Below are 20,634 nucleotides of genomic sequence, written 5' to 3' on the forward strand. Positions count from 1 at the left end.
GTCACTCGCGAGCAACCAAGTCCGAAGTTACAAGATAAAGCTAAAATTCAATATAATTACCAGTCCGCTTAGTGGTAGGTCAAAAACGTAGAACAAGATGAGTCACTGGAAAGCTAATACAACAAAGTCCATAAGATTGCTGGCAATAAATCCGGTTTCAAGAAAAAAAGAAAATATACGTGGGGTCACTGGGAAGTTGGTGGTGAATAGGCTTGTCCCCCACAAGCATTGTCGTCACCAGTGTTGTAAAGACAAACACTGTGTGATTTTGTAGAAAAGGCTTAATCCGTAACGATCACCACCAACAGACACTGCCAGCTCTCCGGTCTCCAGGCTCTAACTGCCTCAGCTCAGGCATCACCATGGCAATTGGAATACTAGGAGCGAGCTGGAAATGTAAACCAGTGGTCGAAGTGGGGGAAAAAAAGTAGGGGAACTGTGGGCGGAGAATCAGAGGGCGGGAATAACCCAAGGATTGGATCAGTGGGCGGTGCCAGAAGTGTGGCCAGAATGCGCAAACCCAATTTTTAGCATTTGTTTGGCATTTCACTGCCCAGTTTAATCAACCAATGGATACACATGATTATTTAAGGTTATAATGAGTTATTGACATTAAAACACATTCACAAAGTGGGATATGCTTCTAATCACAGAATGTCCCAAATACGATGAAATGTGGAAGCACAAGCCATTTGTCGCCGAGACATGGAGTTTGTCATCAGCACTTCTCCCTTTTTCCACAACAGCAGTTCAAACATGAATGGCAAAATATCCTAGTTTGCAAATGTTTTTATATAATTATGGCTCTGCCATATTTGCCTCATAATGCAAGATCTGCTGCATGATCTAACCATTTAAACTAATAAATTGTTTATAGCTCAAACGTATCAAAAGTTAATAAAAAATGTGACTTGTTTTGCTGCGGAGTGGATGGCTTATTGCAAAGGTTGACTGATCACCTTTCTCGCTATTGCATTTGTATGTTACACTGGTACTAATAAGGCAAAATCTTTCCAAAGACTCTTAGCATGTGTACACATGTCAAAATAATAAAATATCAGAAAATATACTGCATTACGCTGCAGCTATTTTTTTTTTTTGATAACCAATTTTTATTGCTTTTCGGTTGCAACAAAGAACACAGCACCATTTAGGAATACATCTTAAAAGGGAAGACCAAGACACAAACATATCACATTGGCATAAAAGATAGACGTACTGCAGCCATTTTTTAATGCATAATTTAGTCAACACTGCGGCATAATTTTGTCCTCCTTTGCTGCATAATTAATTCCAGTGGCCCCACAGCAAGCAGCAAATGTTAAAAGTGCTTGTGAATGAAGCAGAGAGACTGTGAAGTTTGTGAACTTAGTTTGGTGTGCGTGCAAATTCTGCATTGCCAATCCCTGGTGAGTTGCAGCTACTACTTCTGAAACAAGGCAAATGGAGGTACCTATGGGTGAGGCAGACTGGCCTCAAGGGCAGGGCCGGCTTTAGCACTGTTGGTGCCCTGTGCATTAATATTTGTTATTGCCCCCCAATGACCACCTCTGCCATGGATTTCCTCACTACCACCCTTTAACAGTGCCCCTCAAGTCTCCATAACCACACTCTCAGATGCATTTAATTTGATTTACAGCACCACTCATACCAGTGTAGGGTGTCAGAGCACTGTACATCACACACATTACTCAGACACAATCAATATGTGTGTAAATCACTGTATAGAAAATGTTACATAAGACTAAGGACTACAAGGTGTAGGAGTCACATGTCAACCATACTAGTAGGCTGTATAGTTTAATAGTGATTGGTCTGGAGAAACACTAACTCAGAATTTAAAACGTAATACCATGGTTGGGGGTTCTCTTTAATAATCAGAATTGATTTCTGTCCAAAAGAACACTTTTTGTAACATTAGGATAATCAAAGACTGGGGGAAAAACATAACGCTCTAATTTATACCTTGCAGTTTGATTGCAGCTCTTAGATGAAAGTTAATAGCTCACTGTTCTATGTTAGGATTTTAACTTATAAACTGCAAGTAACAAAAGGATCTCTCTGACTAAAGCAGTAGCCAGCTGACCTATTTACATTATGTGCACTTTGTCACCTGCATGGTACATGTTCTTTGCAGCAGGCACATTAACCCTCTGAGCTACCTTTCCATGAATCAAAACTTCCACTAGACAAAATGATCTCTCTCTAGGAAGAACATTAAACACCAGAGTCAACAAGACATTTTTATTGTTGCCGAAAATTGCTGGAGGCCAGGAAGGAGGCAGCAAGCGCTTTTAAAACCTTAATATACTTGCAAAAATAATGCCTCCACCCAAAGTCAGCACCCGGTGCGGTCACACCAGTTGCACTGCCCTAGAGCTGGCCCTTCTCATGAGTCCTGTGACCATAGTGACAGAGTTACTGTTGTTCTAGTCTGTGCTGCTTCTTAGGCCTGCCCGCAAGACTGGAGGTGAACTTCAGTATGGTTTGTGGTGGACAAACCTTGAAGGTTAACCCACTCTTGCCACTGCTAGGGTCCACCTGCTGGTGCTAAGACACCAGGGCTTCTAAGCTCTTTCAAAGCCTTCTAAGGTCTAGCATGGGATTGTGCTCTCTCGTGAGAGTGGTCTGGTGGACTGGTTATTAAGGCTGAACCTGGTTCCCCAGTTCCAAATTCAGCAGCTCTGGCCATAGTGCCACATCCTCTCCCCCACTGAACACCATACTGCCCCCACTGAGAAACACTCACACTGCCTTCAACTACAACTCAATTGCTGTCGGCTATAAACACCTGGATGCAGCTCAATTTAAATGACGCACTAGACAAGAGCAATATGCGCCCTACAAAAAAATAACAACATCCTGGAAAAAGCAAACACTGATAGGGAATGCAAAATTTAGCAAACCATGTGAAATGTAAGCAGGAACAACATGATTACCTTAACGCTTTTACACTCACTACTCAGAAATCAGTGAGTGCTTTTGCCTGGAAAGTTAAGGACATGACTACAGGGCCCTGAATGGACCCATTTCAATGTCCATTGATTATATCCTTAAAAAACATAAGCAGTATGGTAAAAAGACCACATCCCTGGACGCAGACCTGCAGTACACATTTTGTTTTCCAATCCACACTTTGCAGTACCTCGAGGATTGGTGCACTAGTTGCAAGCCCAGGGAAAACAAAGACAAGAAAACAAAAATAGCGCTTCATTGGCAAACTCTGTAAAAGTGGCGCTAATGTGTTTGGGTGTGAATAAAATCAATCTGGCCAGTTTGCTACCACCCTGTCTTACTTTATTTAGTTATGTTTCATATTTTTCACCTTTTATTCCAGATGCTGCACTTTGGAATTGAAATACGACATTTCCAGCATGGATCCATTTCACAGGGAAGCAAATAAAAGAAAGGAGAGGAAACCTCAGAGAGAACCTCGCCTTGAAGTCACAGTTTTCAGTAAGAGAAGAACTGCTAGACAGAAAGAGAGGGAAGAAGGAAATAGTGTGTGTGTGGGAGGGGGGGGGGGGCGCTGAAGCGGCATGGCAGAAGTGGCCACTGTATTTTTAGGTCGAGGACGTCCGGTCTGCCGAAAGGCAGAACCGGAAGTCGGAGATTTAATGACTTGGAGAAGAGGGGCTTGAAACCGCCCCTCTTCTCCCCTGTTCTCCATTGGCTGGCCTCTTGAATGCTGGCCAGCCATTGGAGAAGAGGTCAGTCATTCAGATTAGGCCACGTCCTTTTCGGATCGGGGGGCGTGTTTTTTGCAAGAAGTCTCAAGGAGGAGACAACAGCAAAACACGCCCCCGAATCCGACGCTGCCTTTCTCCGAGGCATTTCTGCTCTGCCTCGGAGAAAGGCGGTGGTGTGTTTGTTAGCAGGATATCTCCTACCGCTACACCTCTCGCACTGCCCCCTCGTATGTAGATTCCCCCTTGTTTCAGAATGTCACCAAGATGTCGTTAGGACAGCTGGAAACTTACATTTCTTATATTCCTGAGACAAATAAATACGTCTCTTCCATGTATTTCCCCAATTCCTCATCCCGTTGTATTATCTCAACGACGACATCTGCGCATTAGATTCCGATGTTTACAGCGAAAGTGCGAATGGCACACATGTCTCGCATTTGCCAGAGTTTGAGGTATTGGCTGCTTGTTTAAAACTAAATTCAAGGTTACAAGCAACGACCATCCAGTCGCAGAACCTCTGCAGGTTTATGAGCCCCGCTACTGCTCCGCTGCAAGATCAGCTGGCGGTGCTTAAAGTGGAGGGGGGTGGGGAGGGGGCATCAGTGAATAAGGGACATGGCTGTTAACAAGCCGCCCAATGGACGTCTGTATGACGCGTAATGCTGCTTTTGCCCCACTTTATAAAGGAACTTTGTCCAAGGGAGACAAGATGACCTGCTTTGACCAGAATCAAACTAATGAGGGAGGCAATGTGGGATGTCGACTAACCTTTGATGTTATCTCCTTTTACGACTACGTTATGTTTGCTAACTGGCTCCTTCACACACCGGTTTTAGATTCACTTTGAATTAACAAATGTAAGCCACGCGCTATAAGATTTACAGATCCCGTCCTAGCTACGGCTCAAATACCCGTTAGTAATAAGCGAAATTATTGAGTTAGGCAGAACTAAACAGGTCTAATAGTACAGCTAGAAATTAGGAGGTGGGAGAGACGAACTAACCGGGCGAGTCGAGTGAAGGGTCAGGCTGGGCTCTTCGAGCCCGCGCGCGTCCCGAGCCATGAAAATGTTCCCCATGTGCACACAACATGTAAAGTATGCAGGTCTCTTCAAAATGAAAAAATATATATTTAAAAAGTATTAAACATGTGGAAGCTTTGATATTAATAGGTCACATTATAGCAATGCACTGAGAAGTACTTATTAAAAGTTAACTTAGAACCGTTCCTGCCCCCGCCACCCACCCTGGCGACAGTGTCATTAATGAAATATGTGGCAAGATAGTGGTCATGTGAACCCTATATGTGACCCGAATTCTTATTGATCGAACATAATTTCTGTGTATTAAATCAAACAATAGGGTTGTGTATAGCTGGTATTCTGACGTCGCGCATTTCAAGGTGCTTTCGCATGCGATAGTGTAGAAAAAGGCGGATTCGTAAAATCGAATATCTGCTAAAGATCACACAGTTCTGTTAATCGTGGCTTCCACGATTAACCACATTTTACTGGTGTTACTGTGTACAAATAATGCTCTTTTCACTTTTGGGCATGAGGGTAGAACGAGTGGCTGGCAGAAGCCACAAAGGCTTAGCTCGTGGTTTCAAAAGGACCTCGAGCCGAGCCAAAGCCAGGGGCTTCAGGGTCGAGCATTCAGCGGCTCGCCTACTTCTACCTGGAACCAACAGCATGACACAACAAGCATTTACAATGCAACGGTCTCGGCATTGTTAACCCCTTCAGTGCCCATGACGAGCTGGACTCGTCATGGGCCGCGGTGGCGCTGTGCCCATGACGAGTCCAGCTCGTCATAGACCCCGCCCGCTAATTCAACGGCCGGCACAGGGCGGGGAAAGGGGCGGGCACTGAAGGGGTTAAAGTTAGAGCTATTGGCATTGCTCATGACAATGCCGTTTCTTTAAATGTTTTAAAAACAAAAACATAAACAAAAATAATGTCATGAGCAATGCCAATAGCTCTAACTTTAACAATGCCGTGACCGTTGCATTGTAAATGCTTGTTCTTCTCTGGGCAAGAAGGAAAAGACAGAGTCCTGGTACTTCTCTGCCGCCCGCCCTCCAACGAACGCCAGGAACGCCGAGCTTTAATTATAGGCAATGGTGATTTCTTGCGTCCTGGGACGCATTTTCAAAATAGAAAAGTAGGGAAACGGAATCCCCGCCCACTTCGACCACTGTTCTAAACAGTTCTAGCTAATACAACAGCCTGGCTCTTTATAGCACGTGCATTTTGTGGCTTGTAGTTATCGCTTGCATAATCACAAAAGTGGGTGAAAAAGTGACTCGCCTGCGAAGTGGAGTTCGTAAAAGCCAGAACTAGATAACAGTATTACACACAACAGTCTCTTCCAGTTATTCTAAGGGCATGTTGTCCCATTTAATTATCACATTTCAGTTGTTTCAAAGAATCAGCGTGGTGACACTTGTGGTTCCAGGTTACAGTATACTCAAAACCCCATATGCCATCTCTGCCCTAACACCTGATCCTGGTATTTGCTGCCTCGTACAATCTCCAGCAGCCCGACCGACTAATGAGTCTACTGTTCTCTGTGAGAGGCTCGCACAGTCAACTCTGTTCTGTCCACCTTAAGCCAAGCCCCTCCTTATGACCGGCAGGTTGAACCGGAAGTGTATGACACGCACGCTGCAGGAAAGGAAAAACAAGCATGGCGGCACCAGGCAGCAAGAGGTGAGAAAGTGCTCGCACCGGGCTTGTAGTACGTATAGGGTGGAGGGATGAGCAGATTTACGAGCGGGGTGTGGAGGGCATGGACCTAGGGCACAGGAGTTGAGCGGGTTTTCAACAGAAGGGAGAAGGGTAAACTAAGTCCAGCACGTGTGGTCGTGGGCTAAGAGGTGAACAAGTGAGAGCATCAGCTGTGGGAAGAAGGAAGACAGCAGTAGGCGGAACTCGGGACAGAAGACTAAGCGGGCTCTACATACTTGTCTTTAGGTGTGGGAAACGTGCGGTCAGATAGTTGTGGCAAATCTCTGTAGCAAGAGCAACAGGGTGGCAAAACTGGCAGGGACAGCAAGGGCGTGTGGTAACTTGCCTAGCTTTTTCGGTACGCTCTTATGGTCTCATAGCAGCCCTAGAAAGTTGTAGTTGAGGTGGCATTTGTGTGAGCTGTATGTATTGGGAAGCAGCGCCCCAGGGCATCAGCTGTGGGGTAATTTCAGCTGGGGTAGTAAGTGAGGAGGAGAAGGGAGCAAACTGTATATGTAGATGGTGCATCTATGGGGGGGCGTAAGATCTATATCTGGTGCGGGAGTGAAGGCTCTGTAGTTGGTGCAACAGCTACGGGGGCATGCAGGCTTTGTTGTTGGTGCAGGGTCTACTGGCCATGCTTTATAGGTGTGATAACAGCTAAGGGGATGGGTTATATGACCGGAAAGCAACTGCAGAGAAGAACTTTGTAGCCTGTGGAGCAGATGTTGGTCTGGCCTCTATAGCCGGGAAAGCAGTTGTGGAGAGGGTTTTCTAACTGGAGGAGGAGCTGTAGAGAAGGCATTTATGTGTAATTTCTTAAAATATTTACTTGGCCAAGTGACAGGATTTTGTACTATAAAACAACTTCACATGTTCCTTTTGGTATCATGTAAAGAGGTGGTATGTGATGATTCCGTTTTCATTATATCAGAACTTTGATAAGTCTACGTTTATGCCAGGGATTATGTTTTGTCCTGGTTTGTATTGTAGCTAGCCTTTTGTTATGTCACCTTTATGATTATAGTAGACTTGGAACATACCAGGGTTCTTTTCATGTCAAATCTTTGAATATCCACAATATTTTGAGTATGCCGAAACCCTGTTTATTAATAGGTTCAGTTTAGGCCGGTTTTCTGATTACTGCAGAACTTTGTATGTGCCAGCCCAGTACCTTAATTATGTCAGACTTCTGATTATTCTAAAGTTCTGAATATAATCTTGTTGTACTCATGTTATTGAATCCTTACTTACTTTATTTTCTGTAGACGCATATTTTTAATTGCTTGGGCAGCTTTTTAAACATTTGGTCGATTTAAGAAAATGTTTACTGTAAACAAACCCAGACTGCATTTGTGGTCCAGTGCTAATATTGCGAACTGAGAATCAACGAAACTGCTCACAATCTGATCTGCTGCACTGAGCAACATTGCCATAATACTAGGCTAAATCACTTCATCTCACTGTGCCTCAGGTTTCCTGTTTGCCATAACTGTGAGCATAATCCAAGCTCTAGATCAGAGGTGACTGGTTTATATTTTACATCTTGTTGAGCAAGACCCTGTCAGTCAAAATGTCAGGGGCTTGATTTTTAACTCTATGCGCTTACGTAAGTTTGACATAGACCTGCAAAACATGGTTTTGCACACGTGAAAGGATTTGTTTGCATTAACATTTTTCTGGGTGAGCAAATCTATTTACCGGGTCTGGAAGTAGCTGTGAAGTCGTAGTTCAAGGGATGGGACTACCTCTGTGTTTGTGCACACCCATAAACATACATTTTAAAGGGTAGTCATTAATTGCGGTCCAACCACTTCCTATCCTGGAAAAGATCTGAAATATACTCCCATTATCGCAGGACTAAAACATTTTGCATATTGGAAAATGATCTTGGCGCCTCCTTTAAAAAACAAGCATTGGCATAGCCAATATGTCTCGCCTTTGGGACCTTATAAGTGTTTAGTTCTTCAGCACAATATCCTTGGTGCAACAACATCAACTGTTGCATGGCTAAACACTTATAAGGTCCCAAAGGCAAGACCTGTTGGCTATGCCAATGCTGGTTTTGAGTCAGTGGCTTGTGCAGGTATGCCACAGTGAGGTGGAGATGCTGCGAGTGCTTTTGCAGGAGCCCCTGTGACATTGTGCCTCTTCAAAATGTATCTTGGGTCTGGTGTAATACTTCTAGCCCCTATTCCATTCCTGTCTTCTCCCACCCAATGCATCCTTAAATGTTCCATTGGTGGTGGTGAACGTGGTGGTGGTGAACGTGGTGGCGGTGGTGGACCTGCTGGTGGTGGTGGAGGACGTGGTGGTGGACGTGGTGAATGTGGTGGCGGATGTGGTGGTGGTGGTGGCGGCGGATGTGGTGGTGGTGGTGGCGGCGGATGTGGTGGTGGTGGTGGCGGTGGACGTGGTGGTGGTGGCGGCGGACGTGGTGGTGGTGGCGGCGGACGTGGTGGTGGCGGCGGACGTAGTAGTAGTGGTGGTGGACGTGGTGGTGGTGGTGGACGTGGTGGTGAACGTAGTGATGGTGGTGGCAGACGTGGGGTAGTGGCCGTGATGGTGGCGGCGGACGTGATGGTGGTTGTGGCGGACGTGGTGGTGGTTGTGGCAGACGTGGTGGTGGTTGTGGCGGTGGTGGACGTGGTGAGGTGCTGGTGGACCTGCTGGTGGACCTGCTGGTGGTGGTGGACATGGTGGTGGTGGCGGCGGACGTGGTGGTGGCGGACGTGATGGTGGCGGCGGACGTGGTGGTGGCGGTGGCCGTGGCGGCGGCAGACGTGATGGTGACGGCAGCGGATGTGGTGGCGGCGGATGTGGTGGCGGCGGCAGACGTGGTGGTGGCGGCGGCAGACGTGGTGGTGGCGGCGGCAGACGTGGTGGTGGCGGACGTGGTGGTGGTGGCGGCGGCGGACGTGGTGGTGGCGGCAGACGTGGTGGCGGCGGCGGACATGGTGGTGGCGACGGCGGACATGGTGGTGGCGACGGCGGACGTGGTGGTGGTGGCGGACGTGGTCGTGGTGGTGGTGGCGGACGTAGTGGCGGACGTGGTGGTGGTGGCGGACGTGGTGGTGGTGGCGGACGTGGTGGTGGACATAGGTGTGGTGGCGGACATTGGGGTGTGGTGGTGGACGTGGTGGGGGTGGCGGTGGACGTGGTGGGGGTGGCGGTGGACGTGGTGGGGGTGGCGGTGGACGTGGGGGTGGTGGCGGACGTGGTGGTAGTGGCGGACGTAGGGGTGGTGAAGGATGTGGTGGTGGTGGCGGCGGACGTGGTGGTGGCGGCGGACGTGGTGGTGGTGGTGGCGGCGGGCGTGGTGGTGGCGGCGGGCGTGGTGGTGGTGGCGGACGTGGTGGTTGTGGTGGCGGACGTGGTGGTGGTGGACGATTTGATGGATGTGGACGAGCCCCGGTAATATCTCTGTGGTTGGCTCTATGGTATCTTTCCTCCATAAATGGAAGCAATTGTTGATTGTTATTTTGAAATCATAGTAGATAAAGTACTGTCACTACCTGAGTTATTCAAGCATTTTAGGCCCCGCAGCCGGTAGTAGGAAAGTGACATGCAAACATAATGCAATGCAGTAAAATGGAATGTGATGGGACACTTTGTAGAGAGAGCCGTGCACGAGGGAAAACTTATAATGTGATATTTTATGGCTCAGTAGTGTCTGCCTTATATTGAGGCTATTGTTAATTGTCGTTACAAAGAACATTGTAAGACGAATTGCTGTCTCTGTGCGACATGCGACGAGAGCGAGCGAAAGAAAGAGTGCAAGAGAGAGAGAGAGGGGGGAATGAAGAATTAAAAAGAGCGGCCCGCGCTGTGTTTAATCACTGTGAATGACTAATGCTGGATCGCAAACAAGCTGCAGCTATTTTAAAGCACACTCGTGCTGGCCTCTGCCTTGCGGGAGCAAGCAGCGGCGGCACCAAAGCCATATGTTTTCAATTAAAACGCGCGCCGCTGCTCGCTCCCGCGAGGTGGATGCCAACACAAGCACGAGTGTGCTTGAAAAAGGTGCAGACCGATGGCTAAAGGCCCTCCTAGCGCACGCAGACTGCTACTACTGCGGGGCGAATGGATCAGGCTAGGAGTTCGAACCAGCCTCCAGGCCATAATAGCAGCCCTAAACCCTGAAAACACCAAGTTGAACATTGGGCTTACTAAACTTGTCAACAAAGTGTCAAAGCTGCTGGAAGAAATTAGCGCTGCTAAATCTCCCCTACCCCAGCAGGGTGGCAGTCAGCCTGCTGGATTAACAACAGCGCCTCAGACTGCTAATATCAGCCATACTGTTTCTGGTCCCCCAGGCGAACATTATCATGCATTCGAAGGTTTTAAATAATTTATAAGTTCTGCATTCTACTTTTAAACCTGCGGTTTCTTTTTAAATTTGATTATGTTTTCAATTTGACCATCATTTATCTACAATGCTCTAGTGGGTTTCTACTCGAGGTCCTTTTTACGATGAACCGATCAAGTTTTAATTTGAATGGTTTTAACCAAACAATAGAGAATATATATATATATATATATATCATTGTATCCAGCAATGCATAAGACCCAGGTACTGTACAATAAAATTGCTTTACAAATGCTCAGTAGTGAGATGAGGTGACACAGGGTAGGTGAGAAGAATCCGAAAAAAGCCAGTTAAAAGTGATCAAAAAGAAATAAGGATGGTAGAAAAATTGGCAAGAGAAGTATTAATATTAAATGTTGGAGCACTTTCTGATGATTTGAGATGAGGGAAATTTTTTATACAGAAGGCAGTTTAAAAAAAAAAAGTGTTTACACCACTGAATGTCAATGGCATTTCCACCCCAAAGTGAGTTACGGGGTCATCATTCGGAGAGAAGACTAGAGCAAGCACCATATATATCATATGTCATTAGAAAAATACAGAAGTAACAATTCAGTCCACTTGAAAATTATATGGAATTGATTTGCAAATGCTCTTCCAAAAACTTGCTTGCTGTCATTAATTGCGGTTGTATTGCTGGGAAGGTCGTTCTCTTGATATTATATCTTTTAATCACCTGGTCAACCTCCGCTTGGTGAAACACATTCTACTTTACTCCCATGCCAGACTTGCACCAACACCAGCCACTTTGTGCTATTGTCCATTATTCTTTACGCGCCCGCCTCCTGCCAATCCTGGCAAAGTCGCCCTGTTTCTCTGCTCATGGTGGAAAGATCACTCAGCCACGACAATTGATACCAACTGATAACACATTTAGGTGCAAAGCTTTTTGCTTGCCATTCCACGACTGTACGATTATCCTCTGCCATCTTGCCTGGACTAACCGTACTGCAGTTTAATTCCAGATTATTTATCTTCTACCTGTATGTAATCAACAAGTGTACTATCCTCTCCTTAGGCCCGTACGTTGTTTTAAGTGTCTGTGGCCTTTTCTCACAACATGCACTCATGGGCTATCATTCATCTTGTCGTCTTTCTGTCATTTTATTTCCTCTAAATTTCCTTACCTCATTTATCTTGCAAGCGTCATGGGATATTCAGTAACAATATACTTTTCTTTAAGAGCATTTGTAAATCATTTCCATATAATTGTACATTTGACTAACTTAATACTTGTGTTTTTTTTTTTCTAATGATGTAGGATGTATAGTGCATGCTCCATTCTTGCGTCCTGATGACCTCGTAACTTGCTTTGGGGTTTGACAATCATTTGGCACAAATCATTAAAAAAACATGGCTTCCATGGAGTATATGAACTGTTAATTAACATATTTGCAGTATGCTCTATTGAATACTATTAATACTTTTTTTTCTTTCTTTATTATTTCAAAAACACAGTCAATATTTACATGCATTTGTCACACATGTAACATTGTTGGTCCATTATCTTAATACAAAAGAAAAAATACTTCTGTTACAGGCTCTCCCTCCAGAGTTTCAGTTCTTGATCTTAAAATATATTGACTGACAACTTATCAACGCACCCAACTCCTCCCTCCCCCTTTACCTGTTCCTGCCAGACCGATAACTCAAGTCTATATCTAAATTGGTCCTTGGGTGTTCTCTCCTCCTGCTTCCTGACTATGAGTAGCAATCCTGTTGTGGTGTTCCCCGTCCTGCAATTCACGCTGAGAGTGTGGGGCAGGCTCTTCTATCTCCTGTAGCATCGCTCCCCACACCATCAGTACCTCCGGGAGCTTATAATCTTTTCTAGTTTTCCTCATATAGTCCTCCTTGGCCAGTGCCCATTCTTTTAAATCTTTTCTCCACTTATCCAACTGCGGGGTCAGCCAGTGGATTGCTATTCTCCTCTTAGCTATCATAAGCCCCAAAATCAGGAATCGTCTACTCGTTTTACGCTTGCGATTCTTGTGGACCAAACCGAGGAACAAGTTCTTATCTCCAAGGCTAGCTTCCACCCCTTTACTCTATTCAGTTGCTCCGGAACGCCAGCCCGGTAAGTTTGTATTATTTAGCAATACCATATGTTCTTTGCCTGTGTATGTTGACATCGGGGGCATTTTGGGTCGCTAGATATGTTTATGGCATGAAGCCGCCTGGGTGAGAGGTAGGTTATGTGGACTATATTATATTGCATTAGTTTAAATCTACTACATACTGACACTTTTTGGACGCTTTTGTGGATTCTTTCCCAATCTCTGGCCTCCCGCCATTGCAATCATAGTGACCAATGTACGTGTGTGCTCTAGGACTTCTGGGAATGTCGGCCAAAGTTGTCGGTCCGTAGCTGCTATCTTGGCATATTGCAGGAATTGCCCCGCCCCCAGTTCAAATGTGTTCACCACATCCTGGTAGGTGATAAACCTATTCTCTGAGTATAGGTTTGACATCCTCAGACAACCTCCCTCTTTCCATTTTTCAGTCGACCTTGCTTGTTCTGTTGGAGTGATCTGTGGCATGGTCAAAATATCTGCCTCTGATGCATAGGGCCCACCCTTAAAAAGTCTTAGTCGTCCTATCCCATATTCTAGCCATTAGTCCAGTCAGTGGAGGGTACCTTCCCTGCTGTGTCCTGTTTGTCCAGGGAAGTGCTCCCAGCTGCGGTCTACCTTAGGTGCCAGCAAGTAGGGACCCCTCCCAAGAGGGGTCCGTATCTAGCCATGCTATAGTGTGCTGTAATTGTGACGCCAGGTAGAATAGCTTCAAGTCTGGTATTTCTAGGCCTCCCTTTTCCCATTGTCATTTCATTAGCTCTATTCTAACCCTACAGCGGTTCCCGTTCCACAGCAGTTGCATGAGAAATACATCTAGCTCTTTGAATACTCTATGTGGGATTTCATAGCAGGACCCTTGCATCGTGAAAAGGCATCTGGGCAGTACCACCATTTTTATTTAAAGCGATTTTTAGGTCTCGCCTAGCCTACGCAGCGCATAAGCTCTGCTTTGGAGTGCCCTTTTGGAATCACTATGTACTTTTTTGGAAACTCGTGCATGTACTGCACTGTTTCCAATGAGCCCTCGAGCATGTACGGCGTTTACCATGCGGGAGCGAGCAGAGGCGCTATCTGTTTGCAATTATCACGCCCGCCACTGCTCGCTCCCGTAAGGTAAACGCGGCACGTCGCTTTAACTTTCGCGGCCGCGGGCGGCGCTTGTTTATTTTGACAACTCCTGTGTCACACGTGCCCGTGCATGTCTTATCTCCCATGCAGCTGTTCTTTACCCTCCATGTATCTCCTGTAGGCATGTGCTTCCCCTGTCCGCCCCAGGTGTGTCTCACAGAGATCACCCTCCCCTTGTGCTGCTGCTCTGCCCTCGTGCGGGGAGACAGCCCTGGAGCTCTCTAGCGTGCGCTCGCCCCGCTGCCCCCCCCCCCCACCTCGCTTCCTGTTTTACCCTGCCAGCGCATTCAAGCCCCAGCACGCACTGTGCGGCCCCCCCTGTCCCTGGTTAGCCCTTATCTTCCTCATTTCTCATTTTTTGTTGTCTGTGCACGAGTAAGAGGCGCCCGAAGTTTCACTCTGGCTTAGCAACAACTCCCGTGACACCGAGAGGCTGAGGTGAAGCGATTGTGACGGAGAGCTGGGGCAGTTTACAACCTCTGGCTCCTCTGCAGTCTCGTCCAGCACCAGCGGGCATGTTTCCTTGCACCTGTCACTGGCTTCACCTTGTGATGTTTGCATTCCATAATACTTACACTTATGTGGAACTAGCACGTTATGTGCATTGCTGAATTTGAAAACAAGAGTTGGAGCTCCAGGGTATTTTAGAAGCTCGAGTCCAGCACTGCCGGTTGGGTTTAAGGGCTGCCTAGTCTTTATTTCACCCTGTGCCTCTTTCTTTCGGTCTCTCCTTCACACTCGTGCAGATTGCTCCATCCCTGACTTCTCCCTTTTTCATCGTTTGCCATCTTTCTCCTCCTTTCACTGCCGTTTGTCTCTCTTGCTCTGGGTCAAAGTCTGGTGTTGAAAAAAAAGTGTTCTGGCCCCTAAAATAAGAGCAGACACCTGCACAAATTATGCACTGTGTATTTGTTGCTGCTCCCAGAACAACACGAACACTATTCTATTCATGGCCTATTCATTAGATGGTGGCTAATATGTTTAGGAGATTGCCTACTGATTCAATTGATATTGTATTTGCCTGTCGAAAGTATAATCTAAGCAAAAATAAAATGTAATAAACAGATCAAACAAAAATTCGATAGTGGCTAATACTTTATGCATTTGATCATTCTCGCCTATGCATTTTTTATGGTACAAAAGAGCACTTGCCAATCTAAAGCACGTGAAAGCCAAGCAGTGTGAGAGCTGACTGTTTTAGAAAGATGGATTGATAGTATTTTAGAAGAAATGTTTTCCAGGGGTGGGACCCCTGAACTGAGGCTGACCAGGATTGAGACATCCATGTAGAGTGAGAGACTGACAGCAGAGTAAGAGACAGGCTAGTGCCAAAAGTTGCAGCTGCCTTCTGCAGTGTCTGAAGGAGTTCCGAAGTGGTTGGAAGATGACTCAGAGAGGGTATGCCAAACTCACCTTCAAGATCTAGGTGCTATTTTTATTCCAACTAGTTCCTTCTTGGATGGAGCACATTGTGTGACTCGCCTCAGAAATAGATGGCTTACCGCAGAGATTGACTGATCTTGCAACAGGCCAGGGTCACTGCCATGTCGCGAAATGCACCTAATTTGCCTACAGGCTTGTGTACCGCCTGCCTAGTGCTGCATGTAGAGTTACATGAATCCTTGTTTAAATGTCAGTAACTGTTTGGGTAAAGTAATATATCTATGGAGCTGCAGTAGTGTAGCTTCAACTCCTGTTTCACTGCCCATCATCCTACAGAGTGAGTGCCACTGCACAGCCTCTAAACTCTCCAGTATCCCTGCTCGTTACAGTTCTGCAGACAGCGGAACTTCCTTGCATATAGTGAGGATTAATGGGTAAAGGTGCAAATCTTAACATGCACTAATACTCACAGAGGGATTAAATAGCACAAAAGCACATCCTTGGGTGTGTGTGTGGCTGTTCACCAGTGACATGTGAAGTAACAGTAGATGTTGTAGCACCCTGAATAATATGCTGCATGGCTAAATACTTATAAGGTCCCAAATGCGAGACCTATTGGCTATGCCAATGCTTGTTTTTTTCTCCCATCAGGGACAATTTTAGTGTATTCCAGAAGTTTATACTCCCTTATAGGCCCTTGAGTATCCTACCCATATTGTGTTCATAGAAAGTGTCTTTCGCCTGGTTACCCGTATCCCCAGATATCGCACAGTTTCCAATTCCCATAGGAGCTCTAACCCAGGGGGCTGGGACTCTTCTCTCCCCTCCATCTTCCCTATCTGATATAATTGCGATTTTAATTTATAAATTCGCATGCCTGAGGCCGTAGCAAAATTCTCTAAAGCGTGAAGCAATATTGGGACCGATTGGGTCAGGCGGTGCAAGTACACCTACACTTCGTCCGCGTACATTGACACTATATGTTCCGTTTGCCTTTCAGAATGCCATGGCCCTACAGCTCTGCCCGGATGTGGCATGCTAATGGTTCAGTTGTAAGGGCAAATAACAAAGGGGAAAGCGGACATCCATTAGAATGCCCCTTCGTAACATCATAGCATCTGATACATACTGTCCCGTTCGAACCCTCGCCATGGGCTTAGCCTAGAGTAGTTTGCCGCAATTTACGAACCCTGAGCCCAATCCTATTTTCAAAAGTACTTGCCCCAGATATTCCCATCTAACCGAATCGAAGGGCTGTTCGATATCCAAAAGCGCCAATGCACTTTCCTCTGCACTCCCCCCAAGCACCCCCCCCCCCCCCCCCCCAAGGGTCTGCATTATATGTGCGAGACAGCGGATATTTCTCAGCGTATTCCTACAGGGAATAAACCTGGACTGGTCTCCCATAGCTGGTGCATGTGGACATGGAAGCAGTCTACTTGCAAGCACCTGGCTTATAATTTTGAGGTCTATGTTCAGCATGGAGATGGGTCTATATGAGTTTGGAATTGGTGGGTCTTTCCCCGGTTTTGGAATCATCACTATTAATGCTTCACGAATTGAACTAAGTAGTTCACCCCTCTCTTCTATAATAACCTCCAACAATCTAGGAACCACTACCCCAGCATATTCTTTATAAAATTCAGCCGCAAGGCCGTCCATACCGGGATATTTAGCAGTTCTCAAGTGGGTTAACGCCGCTTTTATTTCGCTCACCCCCCCATGAGGCCCCCAGGGTTTCTCGAGTCTCGGGGTCCAGACTGGGCATTTCCGTACCTGCTGGGTAGGCTTCTATAGCCAGGGTATGTGTGAGGTTCTGGGGCTCGAAGTATATCTTATTTAAATTGGTTGCAAATGCCTTATTAATCTCATGCTCCGTAAAGACCATTTGCTGCTGGCCGTCTCTAATTGGTTGAGGTTGCGTCTCCATACTAATTAGTCGTGCCAGTCTCCTTATCTCCTTCCGTATGCCACCGTCTTCGGATCTTATTCCGGTTATATTTGCCTAATGCATTGGGGCTCTCTACTGTGTCAGATCTCTATCCTGGGAACACATTCTTCACACCTGCTACTGACTCCGGCCCCATGGACACTTTGCTTTACTATCAGCTCAGGGCTGTCTGCAGGAAACTTCACCCTTCATTCCCCGAGCCTCCTTCCTCGATGGCCACTCTCGCTCTCCTTTATATGTCCCCCCTCCCCAAAGAAATTGGTCACTAAAATCAACGCTCTCGGTGTCTTCCATCTCTACTGACCGGGCGCGCGTGGGGAGAGAACCTAGGTGTCGAAATCTCCCAAGCCGATTTGGCTGTATTGTTGTAATCAGATTAAACGTCTCTCCCCTAACTATTGCCTGCGCCTTATCCACTTTAAGTATTTACATAGGCTCTATCGGACCCCTGTCCAACTGCACAAGATGGGACTCATTGCCAACGATAGATGCCTGCGCTGCTCTGTGCCTGCGGCTGACTTCTCCCACCTCGCCTAGCTGTGCCCCCAGGTCTCCGCTTACTAGCGTGAGGCTTGCGCTGTTATTTCTGAGATCACCTAGTCGCTGGTCCAACCCGACCCTCTGCTTTCCCTCTTGGGCATTGTTAAATTTTGTCCAGATGTCTCCCGCAGATTGATTGCCATGCCGCTGGTCCTCGCGCGGTGTAGGGTCTCTATGTGTTGGGGTCACAGGCCTTCACCTAAGGTGGCCCTCTGGTGGAGGATGCCTCCCATTGCCAGACTCTCCTGTCCGAATTCTGGGACCTAATGCCTTCCAGATCCCGTCCAATTGATATATGAGGACCGCTCGTGTCTTACCTTCTGAGTCACAATCCCCAGCACCCGGTGACCTCTCCTGCGCTCCCCACCGGTGCTCCGCTCGCGGCGGCCGACTGTGAAGGTCAATGAGCTGCCTCCTTTTCGCTCCTACTCCCCCCTGTTCCTCAAAGCCTCCCCTCTCTACACATGGTGCCTTTCACTGTAGTTCCCCTTTATTATTGTAGTGTTTTCACAAACTTTTTCATTTGTATTGATTTTCAGTGGTACATGTACGAGGTAACCTTCGCTATACCCTATTGTATAACTGTGCATGTTACTTTGACACGTTGCAATCTTGTAACTTTGTTGTGGTCAATTCGCAATAAAGTTTTTTGAAAACTACAACCAAAAAAAATGCCTTGTGCATCGTATTTTTCCCCTATTTTTAGGTCTCGCTGGCGTTGCAGCGCGAAGCGCTGCTGCCAACGAGACTTATTGTCGCCGTGTTTGCTCCCAAGGGAGACAGACCAGGGCACGCGCAGCGATCGGGGTCTGTGGATGCGCAGCCGCACAGACACACGCGCGCGCACACACGCCTAACGCGCGCGCGCACACACACACACACCTCGTTGCTGACTTGCTCCACGGAGACAGCTTGTTTACTTCAGGGGTGTCACTTCCTGTGATGTTAGAAGCATCAGAAGTCACATGACTTCCTTGCATCATCACTGTTCAAAGTTCAAGTTATGTCACTTCCTGTGTTGCCCATGGGTATGTCTACTTTGCTTTTATTCATTTACAGTGGCATATTTGGGATCTGATGTCACTGCTGCTTGGGATGATTTTACATTCGCTACCCCTGGCATCTTTGTGATGTCACTGCCAGTTCGGGACACGTACTTACTAGGTAAGTCGCCTCAGCTGAAGTGATTTAGGAACGATGCGGCAGTGACACAATGTGAACGGCGCCAAGCCACAGAGCAGCAGCCTTTCTGCTTCACCTTCACTAGACCATATATTTCATCCCACACTTATGGCAGAATAATGCACAAGGAGAGGATGTAATGACAAAAACCCACCAGCTCCCAGGCAATAACAGAATGACACAATAAAGACATCAGGGTTTGAGGGTGCCCAAAGGGCAGAGGCGTAAATTGTGCGGCAGACGACTGTTATTCCCATACTCCTATTCGCCTGACTAAGTGGTGGGGAAATGAGACGCGGAATAGAAAGCGTGCCGTGGGAGCCATATCTGGACAAGGTGAAATTTGGCAGGTGCAACAAAAAACTGCGCTTGCAGGCCCCAGATGTCATTGGAAATTCTGCGCTTGTTTCTCTCGTTTCAAAAATAGTTCTCCGATGTTTCTAATGTGCAGGGGCTGGAGACGAACAGAAACAAGGACGACTATTTGTAAATTGCAGCGGTTGTTTTCATTCACACGTGCTATACAACCATTCGTGGCACCGATGCAGAACAAGCACTGACAAAGCCAATAGGCCTCTCTTTAACTGATGCATCCTGCACTCCCAAAGGCACACTGCTCACCAAGAACTCACAAAGGAATACCGCTCACTCGGCATAAAACAGGTACACCAGCCCTCCTGCACTCACACAGCTCATCGCTCAGCCTACTCTCACACAGGCACTTCTCTTAGTCTATACTCTCATGGTCACACCCTTCCCCCTTCACTCAAAAGGCACAGTCCCAGGGACGGACTGCCTGTAGTCTGCACCGGGCATTTCCCCAGTGGGCCGGAGGGTTGGGGACCGGTTTTCTACCCGTTGGAGCCGGTTTTTCAGCAGTCCAGCAATATTGACCTCCCTGTAACAAAAGCGGGAGGGGTGTGCTTCTCACTAGCACCCAACCCTCCACCCCCACCCGCTCTCGGTGGTGGTCGAGCAGCAATCTGCCAGGGTTCGTTGCTATTACCAGTCCGGGCGTGCACAGCCCCGGATCTCATGGCACTCACACAGGCACACCTCAACCCCAGAAGGCAGCACTCACCCTGCACATACTGTTCATACTCAGACAGACAAACCACTCTTCTGCACACTGCACACACCTATCATCTGCACACTATACCCACCAGGCTCCCTGCATGCTAAACACACATCTCACCCTGTACTCACATAGACACCCTGCTCACCCTCTACTCACAAAGCCACACCCCTTCTTCTATACGCTTTACAAACTTCTCACCCTGCACTCTTGCCAAACCACTCACCCTGCACTCAACACACATCGCTCAGCCTGCACTCTACTCACATAGGCATATTTCTCTCCCTGTGCTCACACAGGCACACTGCTCACCGCTGCATTCTGTAAACAATTCACCCTGCACTTTAAATGCACACCGTTCACTCTACACTCTAGACACACATTGGTCGCCCTGCAATCGGAGCCTACACTGCTCACGCTGCACCCTCGACCGGCACCACTCACACTACACATATCACTCACCCAGAGCTATACACACATCATTCCCCGTGCACTCCACACACTGTTCACTCTG

General features: G+C 47.1%; 1 protein-coding gene across 3 annotated transcripts in view; it reads left to right on the forward strand.

Moving 5' to 3' along the window:
• NOC2L (NOC2 like nucleolar associated transcriptional repressor) overlaps positions 1 to 20,634 on the forward strand; it is a 487,814-nt gene that overhangs the window by 100,454 nt on the left and 366,726 nt on the right. The window contains exon 1 of one of the 3 annotated variants that reach the window (XM_085609672.1): positions 6,270 to 6,399. The exons of the other annotated variants lie outside the window; for them this stretch is intronic. Within the exon in view, the coding sequence (XP_085465798.1) occupies positions 6,377 to 6,399 (23 nt within the window). The 5' untranslated portion in view covers positions 6,270 to 6,376. Of the gene's footprint in view, positions 1 to 6,269; positions 6,400 to 20,634 lie in introns of those variants that run through there. 3 annotated transcript variants of the gene reach the window in all.

Source organism: Triturus cristatus, chromosome 1_2, assembly GCF_964204655.1.
Source record: "Triturus cristatus chromosome 1_2, aTriCri1.1, whole genome shotgun sequence".
Classification (NCBI taxonomy): domain Eukaryota; kingdom Metazoa; phylum Chordata; class Amphibia; order Caudata; family Salamandridae; genus Triturus; species Triturus cristatus.